At 42.8% G+C, this 20,685-nt stretch overlaps 1 protein-coding gene across 1 annotated transcript in view; it reads right to left on the reverse strand.

Moving 5' to 3' along the window:
- The window catches only part of LOC311099717 (tubulin polyglutamylase TTLL11-like), a 45,923-nt gene extending 26,596 nt beyond the window's left edge, over positions 1-19,327 (reverse strand). Inside the window, exons 1-3 of the mRNA XM_084140455.1 lie at positions 18,678-19,327; positions 9,483-9,582; positions 7,462-7,595 (exon numbers count right to left, since the gene is read on the reverse strand). Of these exons, the coding sequence (XP_083996581.1) occupies positions 7,462-7,595; positions 9,483-9,582; positions 18,678-19,247 (804 nt within the window). The 5' untranslated portion in view covers positions 19,248-19,327. The remainder of the gene's footprint in view (positions 1-7,461; positions 7,596-9,482; positions 9,583-18,677) is intronic.
- Positions 19,328-20,685: the final 1,358 nt, after the last annotated feature.

Raw genomic sequence — 20,685 nt, forward strand, 5'->3', positions numbered from 1 at the left:
GGTGCCCCCGCACATTGACTCTGCAACGGTACCCCCCTGTATATATAGCCTCCCTACTGTCACTTTATTTTACTTCTGCTCTTTATTTTCTCAACACTTTTTTTGTTGTTGTTTTATTTTTATTTTTTTTGTTAAAAATAAATGCACTGTTGGTTAAGGGCTGTAAGTAAGCATTTCACTGTAATGTCTGCACCGGTTGTATTCGGCGCATGTGACCAATAAAATTTGATTTGATTTGATCATGTAGCTATCGGCTTTGCCTTTGCCTTTGCATGATTGCATCTTTAGCTGAGGACATTATCCTGTCCGTGTCTCTCTGAAAAACATTACTGCTAATGTCTGTATGGGCATTTCAAATGTTCACTCTCTCAATCAGTGTCTCTTCACTGCTACCTAGAGTATTTTGCACCATTCAGACGCCACATCCAAAGTCCAGATATTGAGCTCTCAGGGCTTATATATATATATATATATATATATATATATATATATATATATATATATATATATATATATATATATATATATATCTAGAGCAATTTCCTAGGTTGGGATTAATTAATATTAACTACATACACACTCTCATTCCTTATCGTGACCTACCTTGATTAAAGTATAAAGTAATTCAGATTAACTTCAATGTTAAGACTTATCGCCCTTAGCTTTGATAGTATCCTATGGCACAGCTCCATCAGGTTTAGTCTATGCCTGTAGTCCAGGGCTCTCCAACCCTGTTCCTGGAGCGCTACCGTCCTATAGGTTTTCAATCCAACCCCAGTTGTAACTAACCTGATTCAATCTTATCAACCAGCTAATTATTAGAATCAGGTGTGCAAGATTAGGGTTGGAGCGAAAACCTACACGACGGTAGCTCTCCAGGAACAGGGTTGGCGAGCCCTGCTGTAGACCATCTGTGGTTAAGATTCAGAGCCTTTTAAAAAGGGACTCTAGTGCCCCCCTCTGTTTGACTAGCTGAGCTGTATCTTTTTCCATCGTGCCCTTTTCAATGATGTCAGTTCATTCACAAAGCCAGTTGAATGACCCGTCCACCATCCATCCCTATGCCAGGCAGGGAGGCTGTCTGAGGACACGCCCTCTCAAAGTCACCGTGACCTCTGAAGGTCAAACACCATTAACACGTATTAGCTCTAAATAATCCTGCGTGCCAACAAGGGGAGAACGACTGCCCTCTCTCATTGAAGCCACGGAAGTTCAAGGTCGACCAAGGTACTGCAGGCATTGTAAGTAGAAAACAGGATCCCCATTAAAGTGAATGGAAAAATAGCGATCTTCGTGGTCAATCTTTGTGTAAATAGAAAACAAAGACAAATCATGGTACCAATAATTGCTTCTACTACACAAAATAAGTTGCTAATGGAAGCCTGCAGTACCCCGGTCGGCCTTCAACTTGAGTTACTCAATGAGAGGGGGCAGCACTGAGCTAGCCTGCAACATCACTTCCTGGAGTAGCTGAAACTGCGCATGTTATGTCTCCATAAGACGCCATCTAAATCGACTTCATTTGGCTTCACTGCGCTATTGAGTCTTCACATAGGAATGAATGGTGTCACGTAATCAATGGCTTTCTCCATTCGTATATACAGTCATTGGTGCCAACGCTGCGGGTTCAACAAGGGTGGCTGTATGTGTGTGCGCGTGAGAGTATGTGTGTGTGTTTAACCCAGCTGGCGCTGTGGTAGAGTATGCGTGTGTGGTATCCTGTGGTACAGTATGCGTGTGTGGTATCCTGTGGTATGGTAGTGACCAGGGTGTGTCACAGGCTGTTAGAGAGCATGTCATTCACTATTAGCAGCTGCTGCTGACTCTCGCTGTGCTAAACTGCTTAGCACTGAGTACGCTCAGAACAGATCCACTGTCCCTGCCAATTACCCCAGAAGTGAGAGTGTGTGTGTGTGTGTGTGTGTGTGTGTGTGTGTGTGTGTGTGTGTGTGGACATGTTTAACTATTCTTGTGGGGACCAGTTTGACCAACTGGGGACATTTTGTTAGGGAACCTAATGTGTGCCAGGAAAACATTGACTGAGATACTGGAACCGGCACGCCTGGCACAGACAATCATACCATGCTCAAAGTCGCTAAGGTCACTCGTTTGGCCCATTCTAACGTTCAATCGAACAGTAACTAAATGCCTCGATGCCTGTCTGCCTGCTTTATATAACAAGCCACGGCCACTGTCTGTAGGAGCAAACAATTTCCGTGAATGGGTGGTGTACCTAATAAACTGTCCACTGAGGATTGTACTGTATGTTTTTATATATAATTTTCGGGATGGTAAAATGTTTTCAGTGTAAACTTAAACTACTGAAAGCAGATATAAAGTCTGCAGAAATAATAATGCTATATATATATATATATATATATATATATATATATATATATATATATATATATATATATATATATATATATATATATATATATATATATATATATATATATACACACACACACACAGTGAGGGAAAAAAGTATTTGATCCCCTGCTGATTTTGTACGTTTGCCCACTGACAAAGAAATGATCAGTCTATAATTTTAATGGTAGGTTTATTTGAACAGTGAGAGACAGAATAACAACAAAAAAATCTAGAAAAACGCATGTTAAAAATTTTGTAAATTGATTTGCATTTTAATGAGGGAAATAAGTATTTCACCTCTCTGCAAAACATGACTTAGTACTAGGTGGCAAAACCCTTGTTGGCAATCATAGAGGTCAGAAGTTTCTTGCAGTTGGCCACCAGGTTTGCACACATCTCAGGAGGGATTTTGTCACACTCCTCTTTGCAGACCTTCTCCAAGTCATTAAGGTTTCGAGCCTGACGTTTGGCAACTCGAACCTTCAGCTCCCTCCACAGATGTTATATGGTATTAAGGTCTGGAGACTGGCTAGGCCACTACAAGACCTTAATGTGCTTCTTCTTGAGCCACTCCTTTGTTGCCTTGGCCGTGTGTTTTGGGTCATTGTCATGCTGGAATACCCATCCACGACCCATTTTCAATGCCCTGGCTGAGGGAAGGAGGTTCTCACCCAAGATTTGACGGTACATGGCCCCGTCCATCGTCCCTTTGATGCGGTGAAGTTGTCCTGTCCCCTTAGCAGAAAAACACCCCCAAAGCATAATGTTTCCACCTCCATGTTTGACGGTGGGGATGGTGTTCTTGGGGTCATAGGCAGCATTCCTCCTCCTCCAAACACAGCGTGTTGAGTTGATGCCAAAGAGCTCGATTTTGGTCTCATCTGACCACAACACTTTCACCCAGTTCTCCTCTGAATCATTCAGATGTTCATTGGCAAACTTCAGATGGGCCTGTATATGTGCTTTCTTGAACAGGGGAACCTTGCGGGCGCTGCAGGATTTCAGTCCTTCACGGCGTAGTGTGTTACCAATTGTTTTCTTGGTGACTATGGTCCCAGCTGCCTTGAGATCATTGACAAGATCCTCCCGTGTAGTTCTGGGCTGATTCCTCACCGTTCTCATGATCATTGCAACTCCACGAGGTGAGATCTTGCATGGAGCCCCAGGCCGAGGGAGTGACAGTTATTTTGTGTTTCTTCAATTTGCGAATAATCACACCAACTGTTGTCACCTTCTCACCAAGCTGCTTGGTGATGGTCTTGTAGCCCATTCCAGCCTTGTGTAGGTCTACAATCTTGTCCCTGACATCCTTGGAGAGCTCTTTGGTCTTGGCCATGGTGGAGAGTTTGGAATCTGATTGATTGATTGCTTCTGTGGACAGGTGTCTTTTATACAGGTAACAAACTGAGATTAGGAGCACTCCCGTTACCTGTATAAAAGACACCTGGGAGCCAGAAATCTTTCTGATTGAGAGGGGGTCAAATACTTATTTCCCTCATTAAAATGCAAATCAATGTATAACATTTTTGACATGTGTTTTTCTGGATTTTGTTGTTGTTATTCTGTCTCTCACTGTTCTAATAAACCTACCATTAAAAATTATAAGACTGATAATTTCTTTGTCAGTGGGCAAACGTACAAAATCAGCAGGGGATCAAATACTTTTTTCCCTCACTGTATATACAGTGGGGGAAAAAAGTATTTAGTCAGCCACCAATTGTGCAAGTTCTCCCACTTAAAAAGATGAGAGAGGCCTGTAATTTTCATCATAGGTACACGTCAACTATGACAGAAAAAATGTGAAAGAAAAATCCAGAAAATCACATTGTAGGATTTTTTATGAATTTATTTGCAAATGATGGTGGAAAATAAGTATTTGGTCAATAACAAAAGATTCTCAATACTTTGTTATATACCCTTTGTTGGCAATGACACAGGTCAAACGTTTTCTGTAAGTCTTCACAAGGTTTTCACACACTGTTGCTGGTATTTTGGCCCATTCCTCCATGCAGATCTCCTCTAGAGCAGTGATGTTTTGGGGCTGTCACTGGGCAACACAGACTTTCAACTCCCTCCAAAGATTTTCTATGGGGTTGAGATCTGGAGACTGGCTAGGCCACTCCAGGACCTTGAAATGCTTCTTACGAAGCCACTCCTTCGTTGCCCGGGCGGTGTGTTTGGGATCATTGTCATGCTGAAAGACCCAGCCACGTTTCATCTTCAATGCCCTTGCTGATGGAAGGAGGTTTTCACTCAAAATCTCATGATACATGGCCCCATTCATTCTTTCCTTTACACGGATCAGTCATCCTGGTCCCTTTGCAGAAAAACAGCCCCAAAGCATGATGTTTCCACCCCCATGCTTCGCATTAGGTATGGTGTTCTTTGGATGCAACTCAGCATTCTTTGTCCTCCAAACACGACGAGTTGAGTTTTTACCAAAAAGTTCTATTTTGGTTTCATCTGACCATATGACATTCTCCCAATCCTCTTCTGGATCATCCAAATGCACTCTAGCAAACTTCAGACGGGCCTGGACATGTACTGGCTTAAGCAGGGGGACACGTCTGGCACTGCAGGATTTGAGTCCCTGGCGGCGTAGTGTGTTACTGATGGTAGGCTTTGTTACTTTGGTCCCAGCTCTCTGCAGGTCATTCACTAGGTCCCCCAGTGTGGTTCTGGGATTTTTGCTCACCGTTCTTGTGATCATTTTGACCCCACGGGGTGAGATCTTGCGTGGAGCCCCAGATCGAGGGAGATTATCAGTGGTCTTGTATGTCTTCCATTTCCTAATAATTACTCCCACAGTTGATTTCTTCAAACCAAGCTGCTTACCTATTGCAGATTCAGTCTTCCCAGCCTGGTGCAGGTCTACAATTTCGTTTCTGGTGTCCTTTGACAGGTCTTTGGTCTTGGCCATAGTGGAGTTTGGAGTGTGACTGTTTGAGGTTGTGGACAGGTGTCTTTTATACTGATAACAAGTTCAAACAGGTGCCATTAATACAGGTAACGAGTGGAGGACAGAGGAGCCTCTTAAAGAATAAGTTACAGGTCTGTGAGAGCCAGAAATCTTGATTGATTGTAGGTGACCAAATACTTATTTTCCACCATAATTTGCAAAAAAATTCATAAAAAATCCTACAATGTGATTTTCTGGATTTTTTACTTCTCAATTTGTCTGTCATAGTTGACGTGTACCTATGATGAAAATTACAGGCCTCTCTCATCTTTTTAAGTGGGAGAACTTGCACAATTGGTGGCTGACTAAATACTTTTTTCCCCCCACTGTGTATATATACAGTGGGGAAAAAAAGTATTTAGTCAGCCACCAATTGTGCAAGTTCTCCCACTTAAAAAGATGAGAGAGGCCTATAATTTTCATCATAGGTACACGTCAACTATGACAGACAAATTGAGGAAAAAAAATACAGAAAATGACATTGTAGGATTTTTAATGAATTTATTTGCAAATTATGGTGGAAAATAAGTATTTGTTCAATAACAAAAGTTTCTCAATACTTTGTTATATACCCTTTGTTGGCAATGACACAGGTCAAACGTTTTCTGTAAGTCTTCACAAGGTTATCACACACTGTTGCTGGTATTTTGGCCCATTCCTCCATGCAGATCTCCTCTAGAGCAGTGATGTTTTGGGGCTGTCGCTGGGCAACACGGACTTTCAACTCCCTCCAAAGATTTTCTATGGGGTTGAGATCTGGAGACTGGCTAGGCCACTCCAGGACCTTGAAATGCTTCTTACGAAGCCACTCCTTCGTTGCCCGGGCGGTGTGTTTGGGATCATTGTCATGCTGAAAGACCCAGCCACGTTTCATCTTCAATGCCCTTGCTGATGGAAGGAGGTTTTCACTCAAAATCTCACGATACATGGCCCCATTCATTCTTTCCTTTACACAGATCAGTCGTCCTGGTCCCTTTGCAGAAAAACAGCCCCAAAGCATGATGTTTCCACCCCCATACTTCACAGTAGGTATGGTGTTCTTTGGATGCAACTCAGCATTCTTTGTCCTCCAAACACGACGAGTTGAGTTTTTACCAAAAAGTTATATTTTGGTTTCATCTGACCATATGACATTCTCCCAATCCTCTTCTGGATCATCCAAATGCACTCTAGCAAGCTTCAGACGGGCCTGGACATGTACTGGCTTAAGCAGGGGGACACGTCTGGCACTGCAGGATTTGAGTCCCTGGCTGCGTAGTGTGTTACTGATGGTAGGCTTTGTTACTTTGGTCCCAGCTCTCTGCAGGTCATTCACTAGGTCCCCCCGTGTGGTTCTGGGATTTTTGCTCACCGTTCTTGTGATCATTTTGACCCCACGGGGTGAGATCTTGCGTGGAGCCCCAGATCGAGGGAGATTATCAGTGGTCTTGTATGTCTTCCATTTCCTAATAATTGCTCCCACAGTTGATTTCTTCAAACCAAGCTGCTTACCTATTGCAGATTCAGTCTTCCCAGCCTGGTGCAGGTCTACAATTTTGTTTCTGGTGTCCTTTGACAGTTCTTTGGTCTTGGCCATAGTGGAGTTTGGAGTGTGACTGTTTGAGGTTGTGGACAGGTGTCTTTTATACTGATAACAAGTTCAAACAGGTGCCATTAATACAGGTAACGAGTGGAGGACAGAGGAGCCTCTTAAAGAATAAGTTACAGGTCTGTGGGGGCCAGAAATCTTACTTGTTTGTAGGTGACCAAATACTTATTTTCCACCATAATTTGCAAATAAATTCATTAAAAATCCTACAATGTCATTTTCTGGAATTTTTTTCCTCAATTTGTCTGTCATAGTTGACGTGTACCTATGATGAAAATTATAGGCCTCTCTCATCTTTTTAAGTGGGAGAACTTGCACAATTGGTGGCTGACTAAATACTTTTTTTCCCCACTGGATATTTCCCATGTCAAAATGTGTAGAATTGCAGAAAATGTGCTTTAAAACAGCAACATTTTGTCACACTAACTTTGCCAGCTGAGTGCAGCTGAAAACAGAGGTGGGGAGAGAGGCACTTACACAGGCAGCCCAATTCTGATTTTTTGCCCAATTATTGTCCTGTATCCTTGGCTGTGTACTGTACCTGTGCGGAGAAGAGCTGGTACTCCTCGGGCAGGATCCAGGAGCGGGGGTAGAAGTTGTACTCCTCAGGGAACAGCTCCTGCATGGTCCTCACAGCTCGGGTCAGGTTGATCTTCCTCAGCATCTCAATCATACCTACAGAACAATTTACAGACGGACAGACAGACAGAGGCCATTTAAAAAAGGTACACTACATGACCAAAAGTATCTGGGACACCTGCTCGTCGAACATCTCATTCCAAAATCATGGGCTGCTATAACAGCCTCCACTCTTCTGGGAAGGCTTTCCACTAGATGTTGGAACATTGCTGCTATGACTTGCTTCCATTCAGCCACAATAGCATTAATGAGGTCAGGCACTGATGTTGGGCGATTAGGCCTGGCTCTCAGTCAGCATTCCAATTCATCCCAAATGTGTTCGATGGGGTTGAGGTCAGGGCTCTGTGCAGGCCAGTCAAGTTCTTCCACACTGATCTCGACAAACCATTTCTGTATGGACCGTGCTTTGTGAACGGGGGCATTTTCATGCTGAAACAGGAAAGGGCCTTCCCCAAACTGTTGCCACAAAGTAGGAAGCACAGAATCGTCTAGAATGTCATTGTATGTTGTAGTGTTAAGATTTCCCTTCACTGGAACTAAGGGACCTAGCCAGAACCATGAAAAGCAGCCCCAGACCATTATTCCTCCTCCACCAAACTTTACAGTTGGCACTATGCATTGGGACAGGTAGAATTCTCCTGGCATTCGCCAAACCCAGATTCGTCCGTCGGACTGCCTGATGGTGAAGCGTGATTTATCACTCCAGAGAATGCGTTTCCACTGCTCCAGAGTCCAACGGCGGTGAGCTTTACACCACTCCAGCCGACGCTTGGCATTGTGCATGGTGATCTTCGGCTTGTTTGCGGCTGCACGGCCATTGAAACAAATGTTATGAAGTTCCCGACTAACAGTTCTTGTGCTGACGTTGCTTCCAGAGGCAGTTTGGAACTCAGTAGTGAGTGTTGCAACCGAGGACAGACAATTTTTACGCGCTACGTGCTTCGGCACTCGGTGGTCCTGTTCTGTGAGCTTGTGTGGCCTACCACTTCGCAGCTGAGCCGTTGTTGCTCCTAGACGTTTCCACTTCACAATAACAGCACTTACAGTTGATTGGGGCAGCTCTAGCAGGGCAGATATTTGACAAACTGACTTGTTGGAAAGGTGGCATCCTATGACAGTGCCACGTTGGAAGTCACTGAGCTCTTCAGTAAGGCCATTCTATTGCCAATGTTTGTCTATGGAGATTGCATTGCTGTGTGCTCGATTTTATACATCTGTCAGCAACAGGTGTGGCTGATATAGCCGAATCCACTAACTTGAATAGGTACCTGGAACCAAAAAGGGTTCTTCAAAGGTTTCTCCTATGGGGACAGCCAAAGTACCCTTTTTGGTTCTATATAGTACCTTTCTTTCTAAGAGTGTAGGTTTAAGTTCAGAGGGCTAACACTGTGTTGTGGAGCACAGAAGACCTTGGCTCTGTACCCAGTCAATGGGTGTAGCATGGCGTGACACAGGCCAATGATGAGTGGAGCTAGAGCATACACGTGAGAAACAGACAGGTGGTTTGGTAACCCACCCTCATGTAGTTCTGCGTGTTATGGGGTGAGTGATGAGCAGTATATATGGGGTGATGGTCGGGTGTAGCATGCTACAGCTCCTCACACAATATAATAATCCTCCTCACTCTTAATACGATAATCAGTAATGCTGGGTTTATTACCTTGGCATGACAAGGCATTAACAAAGCTGGGCTTAGCAAGGCTCACATAACAGGATACATGCCAAAAACCTGCTTGGCAACAGTGTTTCCCACTATAACATTATATAGGGGGTAGGACTGGCTAATACATTTTTTGTTAAAGAGGCTGTGGATGTTGATTTGGGAAACTGGAAAATCATCTATGCGAAACACTGTGACAACATACAAAATGGTGTCCAGCGTCTCCCATAGATTCTTTCCATGAATAGAGGGGATCAATGTACCTGGGAACTTGTTGACCTGTCCAGAGATGATGTTGTCATTGTCATGGAAAGAGACTCCATGCCAGTAGATGTCACAGGCAGACCGCCTGCCCATAGGGAACTGTAAAAGGAGAGAGAGAGAGAGAGAGAGAGAGAGAGAGAGAGAGATGTTTGAGGATGGGGTTCTGATGATTGAGATCTATGAAGGGTTAGTGTTGAGGTATTCTCACAATTCCAACCAACGCAAGAAAGATTGGATATCAAGTATCGGGTTGGGGTGTTGAATGAAACACTGGCACACACAAAAATACATGCTCAAAGACTGATAGGATAGGTTTGTGCAGGTGGAATTTCGCATGTTGCACCATCTTTTACTCAGTATTGTGGTTTTGTTATATTAATATGAAGGATTCTTCCATCCACTAACGAGGCCATTTGCTTGTCACGAATAGAGAAGTTATTTCAGGCCAGGGTGTGCGGGTGGCCCTTCCAGTGACACTAGGAGGCAGAGCTTACCTCCCAGTGGGTAATGTGAATGAGACTGCAGTCCTGTGTTAGCTAATCATATACTGTAAGTCTATGGTTAGGAGGAGCCCTGGCAGGGGACGGACATGATATTCTCACAGGATTACAACAACCGCCTGCTGGGGCCTTCCCTGGAACTCTGACATCTTCCTGCTAACCCTTCACACACCATGACCCGCTCAGAAACCCATGGTGTCACCAGCGGTGGTAACATACTTTCCATCACATCAGACAGAAATGAAGGTTATTGTCTTGAATCTACCTTTATGAAGGGTCAATTAGGGAATCTCACAACTCCACACATTGTATTTCTATCTGCAACATTCTAAACGGTGTCATTGCCACCTCAGTGAATAGGCCCAAGGCGACCCTTGAAGAAAAACTCCATGAATTTCAGATGTGAACACGTGATCTTATGTGAAGTTAATGTGATAACATGTGACAACATGTAAAGCAACATGTGATAACACAAAACATGTTTTCACATGTGAAATCGTGATTTTCCACATGTTAAATCATTTCGTTTTTTCTGTATGGGGAGCTACATGACAGGGGAGGTGTAGGACCATCCCGTGAGAAACTGAATAAATAAAGAAAGAGTGTGAGAGAGAAAACTTGCATGACAGTCAAAGCCTGCTATAAATACAATCTCATAGATTTCAATGTTTAACCACCCCTTAATCTTATCAGCTAATTGGGTCACATTCATTTGGGCAGTATCTAGTGGAGGAGGGGAAGAGAGACGGGAATAGCCCCATCTGTGAGTGCATTCCAGAACTTCATCTAACACACGTGCGCGCGCACACACACAGGCACACAAAGAGGCACTTGTGGACATTGCGTGATTGAGTGAATAATGAACAATTCTAGTTCTTCTGGCTCCATCCCACAGTTCAGAAGAGGATATTAGCTCATCTCCTTAACATTCAATCAGAATTGGCCGAGAGACGTTGGCATGAATTAGCAGAGACTTGTCCTGGCAAGCCTGATCATTCCTCCTGATCCAGCCTGGTAAGGTTGCCTGGCAGCGGGCATGTAACAATTTTACAACAAGATCTGTACTCTGCCTGTCAACCCACTGCCTGCCTATTCTTTCACATCATACTAAAGTTGGAGTTGTTAGACAAGCTATCCATGTCAACAATACTATACATGGCCGCATATGCCAAGTGCCATCCATAAAGGTCAATGATGACAGCCTACTGTCTTTTTTATAAACCTCACTTGGCAAGTAGTGGAAAACAGAAAGGTAATCTGTCAGATCCAAATTAAACAGACATTATCCTCCCTATTTCACATGAGAGTTTGACTCCCTCTCTCTCAATCTGACTCTTCCCTGTGCAGCTCCCTGAGAGGGGAATATAATCATGTTGGATTATCAGAGATTACCTCTAATCATTTCCCACCGTTAACAGAAGGCCATATGCTGAAAGTCAGGAGGCAGATGCCTCTGGGGCTTCAAAAGTGCTGTGCCGTCAAAACCACCCGGTTCCACAGCGGCCAGGATGTTAGGCCTAGTTTACTGACACATTATGGCCATGCCTTATAGGCTACACTAACTCAGTGAGTAAACCATGATTAGGACTCTACCTAGTGCCTATTATAGTCCTAGAACCTAATTAACAAATGCCCCTAGTGACAGTCAATGATACAGAGGGCTTGTTCACCTATAGCAGAGCCCTTATGTCAGGCTTTAGACAGTGTCTCCCATGTAGGCTGAGGCTTCTCTACACAAGACTAGCCTACATCTGTGGAATAACACTAAATAGTGTCCGTCCTCATCATAGTGTAGTGAGCGAATGAGGGTAACGTCTAATGGCAGATGACAGTAGGCTGGGTCATCAACAGTAAAGCATGGATCAATAACAACCGTAGAGTGCGGAGTGGTCAATACATTTAGGCTTAGAGGGAAAAATGTGATTCTCCCACTGTGCATCTTGTCTATAGGCCTAGCCCACATCAGTGCAGTATTCATCGAGGCAATGCACAGCAAGCACACCCAATGTCATGTTTGGCTACTGGCAAAACTCAAAACTGCATGTCCCCTACTGGTTATCAGTGAAAAACTGAGTTGAGAACCAGAGCCATAGCTCTGGAATCAACTCACTAGACCTGCTTCCTGCCGTAGGAAGGAGTGGGGGAATTAGTTGCAATTTTTGTCATTATTGTAATGTAATTATTGTAATTGAATATAGAGGGAGGAACTGCTCTCTGAGTTTTCATATGGGTCAACATCTTCAAAGACCTATTCAGATAATAAATTACATTAGAAAATCAATCTCTCAAGTTCCTCTTCTCCATACACCAGGCTATAGCCTACTAGGGTCAAGTATGTTAAGTTGAATATTAGGCCTATCTCCTACCACTGAAAGATGGGTGTGCCTTAATATACTTAGGTCAATGGACTTACTTACACTAGTGTGATTCCTTACGAAACTAAAAGAAACAAAGACCATGATTTGGGGGATTTTCACAAAATGTAATCCATAGAACGGTCTTTTGGAGGAAGGATTGTTGACATATATTTGACATTTGTATCTTAAAGCTTAATTGAGAAATAATTTATGACATTTTGGCCTTACCCAGGCCTCCTTTAAGACTTTATCATGTTTAATCTCTTGGTGCTACAATGCAAAGGTTGTGTCATATAAAGCTTTACCACTTGCTCTGTAATATGACTAGCATTTTGATTTCAATAACACATTTCTTATATAAATATAGAAAAATATAAACATGAATATTTTAAATATTTTAAAAATGTGGCTAATTTATCTATATGATGTTTAACATAATATACTCTATGGGCATATAAAAGTTCCAGAGTGGGATCTGCTAGTTTTAGAGTTATGATCCAATTTGTAAGCGTTACCAACAGAGTGAATGTGAAAATGGATTCAAAATGGTCGCCCTCTGCTGGTGATTTGCAGGATGTGAAATGACACAAGCAAAAAGGAGGGCTGTGATACATTGCCTACTCTGCCAATTTCTCAATAGAAAATGGTCCATAACTTTAAATCTAGGACAGATCCTACTCTGGAACTTTGATATACTCGTAGACTATTATTATGTTCAACAATAAATAAATAAAAATGGGCCTAATAAAAAAAGTACATATTTTCTATATTCATGTTTATATATTTCAATAATCATAAATTAATGTAAGAAAATTGTTATTGAAATCAAAATACCACTCATATTACAGAGCAAGCAGTAAAGCTTCATATGACACCAACTTGAGCTTTTTAGCACCTACAGATGAAACATTATAGAGTTTTAAAGGAGGCCTGGGTAACACCAAAATGTCACAAATATTCCAATTTAAATGAATTATGTCAATTATGTTATTACAAATATAAGATATACACTACCGTTTGGGGTCTGTAAAGTTTGGGGTCACTTAGAAATGTCCTTGTTTTCGAAAGAAAAGCAATTTTTTTGCCATTAAAATAACATCAAATTGATCATAAATACAGTGTAGACATTGTTAATGTTGTAAATGGCTATTGTAGCTGGAAACGGCTGATCTTTAATGGAATATCTACATAGGCATACAAAGGCACATTATCAGCAACCATTAGTCCTGTGTTCCAATGGCACGTTGTGTTTGCTAATCCAAGTTTATCATTTTAAAAGGCTAATTTATCATTAGAAAACCCTTTTGCAATTATGTTAGCACAGCTGAAAACTGTTGTGCTGATTAAAGAAGCAATAAAACTGGCATTCTTGAAACTAGTTGAGTATCTGGAGCATCAGCAATTGTGGGTTCAATTACAGGCTCAAAATGGCTAGAAACAAAGAACGTTCTTCTGAAACTCGTCGGTCTATTCTTGTTCTGAGAAATTAAGGCTATTCCATGCAAGAAATTGCCAAGAAACTGAAGATCTCGTACAACGCTGTGTACTACTCCCTTCACAGAACAGCACAAACTGGCTCTAACCAGAATAGAAAGAAGAGTGGGAGGCCCCGGTGCACAACTGAGCAAGAGGACAAATACATTAGAGTGTCTAGTTTGAGAAACAGATGCCTCACAGGTCCTCAACTGGCAGCTTCATTAAATAGTACCCGCAAAACACCAGTCTCAACGTCAACAGTGAAGAGGCGACTACGGGATGCTGACCTTCTAGGCAGAGTTGCAAAGAAAAAGCCATATCTCAGACTGGCCTTTTAAAATGATAAACTTGGATTAGCAAACACAACGTGCCATTGGAACACAGGACTGATGGTTGCTGATAAATGGGCCTCTGTACGCCTATGTAGATATTCCATTTAAAAAAATCTGCCGTTTCCAGCTACAATAGCCATTTACAACATTAACAATGTCTACACTGTATTTCTGATCAATTTGATGTTATTTTAAATGGCCAAAAAAAATTTGCTTTTCTTTCGAAAACAAGGACATTTCTAAGTGACCCCAAACTTTGAATGGTAGTGTATGTCAACAATCCTTCCTCCAAAGGACCCTAATACGGATAGAAATGTGTGAAAATCCCCCCAAAATCACAGTATTGTTCCGTTCTAGTTTCATGAGAAATCACTCACTACACCTCAGCACTGCACGCCTCAAAGCTCTTTTCAGACCAACAGGGGATCAGTTACGCCCTTGACTATGTTAAAGGTGCATCTGTCAGGACAAAGTGTAACGTATAGGGCCTCAGTCTACAAAGTTTTGAAACCAGATCGGATCTGCTGAGGCGGACATGGAAGGGATTACGTTTCAAGGCATGATGGTCATCCATGGTGGTAGTAAAGAGAGTTGTTTACCTCTCACTGTCCGTTAGCTTCAAACTCCACTGCTCCTCATGTATAATGAACCACATTGTTGATAACGGCCGATGGCAGGTATTAATTGCGTCACATTCAACGCCTGTAGGGCCAAACAGATGGCGCTCACCTGGCGACGTGAGGGGACCCGTATCAATTAGCCATCTCATAAATGTATTAAAGAAATTCCTTTCCATTAATGACAACTTTCAGACACCACATACCCAGGTGCAGGCTGTGTAACCGTATACTGGATTTGTTGCCGTCAGGTTGGAGTGAAAGGGTTAACAGAGATCGTGTCCCCTCATCAATGTGTTGTAGGACACTGTCAATCAACACCTTAACATTTAAGGCCTACTATGCTATTCTTTATCAAGCCCTTGAGGGAAAAAAGATTAAAACAGATTAACACTGTTGATGCAACAAAGATTAAATGGGGTGTATAGTGGTAGCTCCTATACCTGTTATAACAACATTGTTGTTCATTTATATAGTTGTTATAGTAATTTGATGTTTTTATCATTACATAAGAGGAATAAGTGTCAGTCTTACAGTAAACTGGAGTTGTGCACCCCTGATAGATGTAGGATACTCACGGCCGGCCCGCTCATTAGGCAGGATAAGTCGTCCGCCTATGGCTGCAGATTGACGAGGGCGGCATTTTCTGAGCTAAACTGACCAACATGCACCTCCAACAACAACACATAAAACCTCACATAATTCTGCCCCAAAACAACGACAATTTCTCTCAAGCAGCGGCATAAGGGCTTTTTAGGTGAGTGTTGATGCTGCCCTCTAATAAGCAGTGGCCACTTTGTCAAAATATTTTGCTTGTCCATTCCCAGTGCGCCTCTCCAGGGTGCTGTTGGAGAGACGCATCGCTGTGGCACTCCACCAACGTTCTGTCAAAAAATAAATCTAACATAACTGATGTGGCAGATATAGGATATGGAAGAAAGAGTATGTGGCCTTTTCTGTAGCCTACAGGCTGGAGATAATACAATGTAGGACAATGTAATGAGACGGACACTTTTTACATCATGCAGGTTTCACAGATCAAATAGCCTAACCTAAATGGCACCCAATCAAATAAAGAATGTGCTGTCATGTTAACAAACAACATATCCTAAAAACAGGACAGGTCAAAGTAAAATGAACAATATGGAATGGACAATCACAACTGTTGTCCAGGAGTTTCACCCCATTGTCATGATCAGTGGTTTCAAGTTTGTATGCGTCCATTTTTGACAAGCTGATTTTTTTTTTTTTTTGACAAGCCATTTTTTTTCTGCATTTCCTGCTGTGTAAACGCATTGCAAATAGGCTCACGATAACTCCTGATAAAGTTGGGTAGCTGATATTCAGAGCTTAAATACCCAAATTGATTATTCACAGGAATCAGGACTAATAAAGCCAATGCAACAGCCTGTTTTACAAATGGTGGGCCAACCACATGGATGGGCATCAGTGGAGGCTGCTGAGGGGAGGACGGAGCAAATGGAAACCATGTGTTTGATGTATTTGATACCATTCCACTTATGCCGCTCCAGCCATTACTACGAGCCCATCCTCCCCAATTAAGGTGCCACCAGCCTCCTGTGATGGGCATTCATAAAATTCCATTGAGGGCTGACATGGTAGGCTACACCCCAGTAAACGAGCCAACGTCTTTTATATGGTTTTTTTTGGTCCTGTCCAGATGTCTTTTTTTGGTGTATTACAAACTGTAGGCTTACCACATAGATGGGCATTCATAAAATTCAGTTTCAGGCAACACCTCAGTAAGCACGGGCTGACGCCAACGCCTTTTGGACAGCTTTTTTTGGTGCAGTCCGGACCGGCCTTGATTTCCACATCGACTGACATTGGTTTATGGTCCGGACCAAATCTGAACCAATCATAGATGTCTATAATTGGTTAAGATTTTGTCCGGTCTGGACCAGCCTTGATTTGGCCCAAACATAGACATCTAAACTAAGCAAAAAAAGAAATGTCCTCTCACTGTCAACTGCGTTTACTTTCAGCAAACTTAACATGTGTAAATATTTGTATGAACATAAAAAGATTCAACAACTGAGACATAAACTGAACAAGTTCCACAGACAACAGAAATTGAATAATGTGTCCCTGAACAAAGTTGGGGTCAAAATCAAAAGTAACAGTCAGTATCTGGTGTGGCCACCAGCTGCATTAAGTACTGCAGTGCATCTCCTCCTCATGGAGTGCACCATATTTGCCAGGTCTTGCTGTGAGATGTTACCCCACTCTTCCACCAAGGCACCTGCAAGTTCCCAGACATTTCTGGAGGGAATGGCCCTAGCCCTCACCCTCCGATCCAACAGGTCCCAGATGTGCTCAATGGGATTGAGATCCGGGCTCTTCACTGGCCATGGCAGAACACTGACATTCCAGTATGGCTGGTGGCATTGTCATGCTGGAGGGTCATGTCAGGATGAGCCTGCAGGAAGGGTACCACATGAGGGAGGAGGATGTCTTCCCTGTAACGCACAGCGTTGAGATGGCCTGCAATGACAACAAGCTCAGTCCGATGATGCTGTGACACACTGCCCCAGACCATGACGGACCCTCCACCTCCAAATCGATCCCGCTCCAGTGTACAGGCCTCGGTGTAACGCTCATTCCTTAGACGATAAACACGAATCCGACCATCACCCCTGGTGAGACAAAACCGCGACTCGTCAGTGAAGTGCATTTTTTGCCAGTCCTGTCTGGTCCAGCGACGGTGGGTTTGTGCCCATAGGCGACGTTGTTACCGGTGATGTCTGGTGAGGACCTGCCTTACAACAGGCCTACAAGCCCTCAGTCCAGCCTCTCTCTGCCTATTGCGGACAGTCTGAGCACTGATGGAGGGATTGTGTGTTCCTGGTGTAACTCGGGCAGTTGTTGTTGCCATCCTGTACCTGTCCCGCAGGTGTAATGTTCGGATGTACCGATCCTGTGCAGGTGTTGTTACACGTGGTATGCCACTGCGAGGACGATCAGCTGTCCGTCCTGTCTCCCTGTAGCGCTGTCTTAGGCATCTCACAGTGCGGACATTTCAATGTATTGCCCTGGCCACATCTGCAGTCCTCATGCCTCCTTGCAGTATGCCTAAGGCACGTTCACACAGATGAGCAGGGACCCTGGGCATCTTTCTTTTGGTGTTTTTCAGAGTCAGTAGAAAGGCCTCTTTAGTGCCCTAAGTTTTCATAACTGTGACCTTAATTGCCTACCGTCTGTAAGCTGTTAGTGTCTTAACGACCGTTCCACAGGTGGATGTTCATTAATTGTTTATGGTTAAATGAACAAGCATGGGAAACAGTGTTTAAACCCTTTACAATGAAGATTTGTGAAGTTATTTGGATATTCACAAATTATCTTTGAAAGACAGGGTCCTGAAAAAGGGACGTTTCTTTTTTTGCTGAGTTTATAAATTAGGTATTTTCAACTTCCATTCAGAACCAGAAATGAGCATGATTTCAACATCCGGAAAATACATATTTTCAAAGTCCGGAAAATACGTATTTTCAACATCCGGAAAATAAGTATTTTCAACTTTCATTCAGAACCGAAAATTTACCTGGTTTCAACTTCTGGAAAATATACATTTTTCAACGTCCGGAAAAGATGCCTTTTCAACGTCCTGGAAAATATGTATTTAAAACGTAGGGGAAAATACATCTTTTCACCTTTCATTCAGAACCTAAATAGAACCTAAATTCAACATCTGGAAAATCAATGTAATTTTGCTTACTGGGACTATACTAGTTTTGCGGGGCCACATTTTTTAGTCTTGACTAGGGCAGTGGAATGGCAAGGTCAGGCCCTGAGGCTACTGAACTCCTTAACTTCAGCATAGAAACAATGTTGACTATCTATCTATAGCCTACATTTTGTCAATAAATATGAATCAATGAAACAAGGACATACCTCTTTCCATTTGAGCTGCCTGATGCTGAGCTTCAGTGCCTCCAAAGAGGTTTTGGCTTTTAACGTGTCCACGGTGACTGGCTTCCTCCTCTTTGCAACTTTGTTTGCATCCTCTTTGTTGTGTGGGCTTACTTTGATGTCTTTTGGCGGTTGGATGGGAACAGTGTTACCATTCGCTTCAGTCTCCCCCTGCAGAATCTTCCCAGTCCCTTTGATTTGAAGCATCTGCCGGTCATTGTCTATTCGATTCATGGGTTTCCCCGAATTGGCATTGGAAGCTACTATAGTCCCTTGCAGTGCTGGGTCTGACTCCTGCTTTGCGCAGGTGTTCTTTTCATCTTTGCCTAGTTTGCTCCTACTTTTACTCCGATTCCTGCAAGTGACAGAGGTCTTGGATGTTTCCCTTTGGGCTACGGGAGTACCACTAGCCGGGATTGGGGAGACAGATGCGGGCGGGGATGCCACCGGCACCTCATCCTCGATAATATCTGCCTCCTCCTTCTCCACAACCTCGCCTGATGATTTCATTTGTTCGAGTTGAACCTTCACTTTTACATAATGATCACTCATTATACGAATCAATACCACAAGGCAGGGCTCGGCAATAACGCACAGCCCGAAAATAATGTGACAGCCAGTTATAAACAGAATTTTGCATAGCTATCCAGTCACACGCTAGCTACAATGTAACCACTCGTGGACCAGCTTGCCTAACGTTACAACAGTGCCGACAGTTCAGCTAGACGATTCAGTGAAACGGCCCATGGACGAAGCCCATGTCAGCTGTCATCATTACCAGTTAGCTAGCTACTAGTAGGCTTTAAACTAGGCTATTGTATGTGATAGGCTATTGTATGTGAGGTTTGGCCAAAATCTTCCCACAAGATATAGCCAACGTTAGCTAGCTAGACACTTTGTTTCATCCCCGGAAAGCAAATGTTATCATTATTCAATCACTGTGGCTGAGTACAGTAAAGTGCAGGGCTAGCAGGCTAACTAACACCGGTTGACATTGCTGGCTTGACAGCCTCCCACTGCTAGCTAGCACCTATAGCGAAGAACAATAAATAAATTGTATTTTGTGTCATCCATAGAATAGAATTTCGCTATTTAATCTACAGATTGTATCGCGTTACCTTTTAAACGCATAGCTAGCAAGTGAATATCGTCAGATCAGCGGCCAACGTCATCGGGACAAGACTGTCGTGCAGCAGATGTGCCCCCACCTAGCTATCACTGTGCCCCGGTCCGTGGAAGAGTCATTTTGACAAGAATTCTGCAAGGCCGGCAGCACAGATGATGACGTCACTTTGTATGGTAAAGAGGCCTTTTCAAAATAAAAGCTCGCATTTCAAAACATTGCAAATGTGAATAACTCATTCAAAATATATTACCTTTTAACCAATGTCCATTTGTATTGTGCTTATAAGCATAATGAATTTATGGAAACAATACAAAAATATATATGCTTCCCCCAAAAAAATAACCACTATCGAACAATACAATGTTCAGACTGGTATGTTCACAATATTGGTCTGTAGAGAAAAAACTATTCTATGTGCTAAGGGAAAAGTTGGGTTGGGTATACTCAGTAGGGTCTGTAGAATCTATATATGGTATTTCTTGGGGGACTGTGTTCTAAATACCCAACAGCACTTTCTATTCCACCCACTACATTCACTGCAATGCAATACACTATAGGCATATAAATTACATATTGGCTTATAGAGAAACAAATATTGTATGTGCCGAAATAAAAGTGGGGTTGGGATTACTCAGCAGGGTCTGTAGAATATATATACGGTGTTATATCTTGGGGGACTGTGGTATAAATACCCAGCAGCACTTTCTACTGCACCCAATACATTCACTACAATGCAATACACTATAGGCCTAAAAATTGCATAGTAGGAAGTGCTGCTGGGAATTTAGACCACAGTCCCCCCAAAAATAACACCCTATATAGATTCTACAGACCCTACAGAGTATTCCCAATCCCACTTTTACC

This window comes from Coregonus lavaretus (genome assembly GCF_964263955.1).
Source record: "Coregonus lavaretus genome assembly, chromosome: 24".
In the NCBI taxonomy this organism is placed as follows: Eukaryota; Metazoa; Chordata; class Actinopteri; order Salmoniformes; family Salmonidae; genus Coregonus; species Coregonus lavaretus.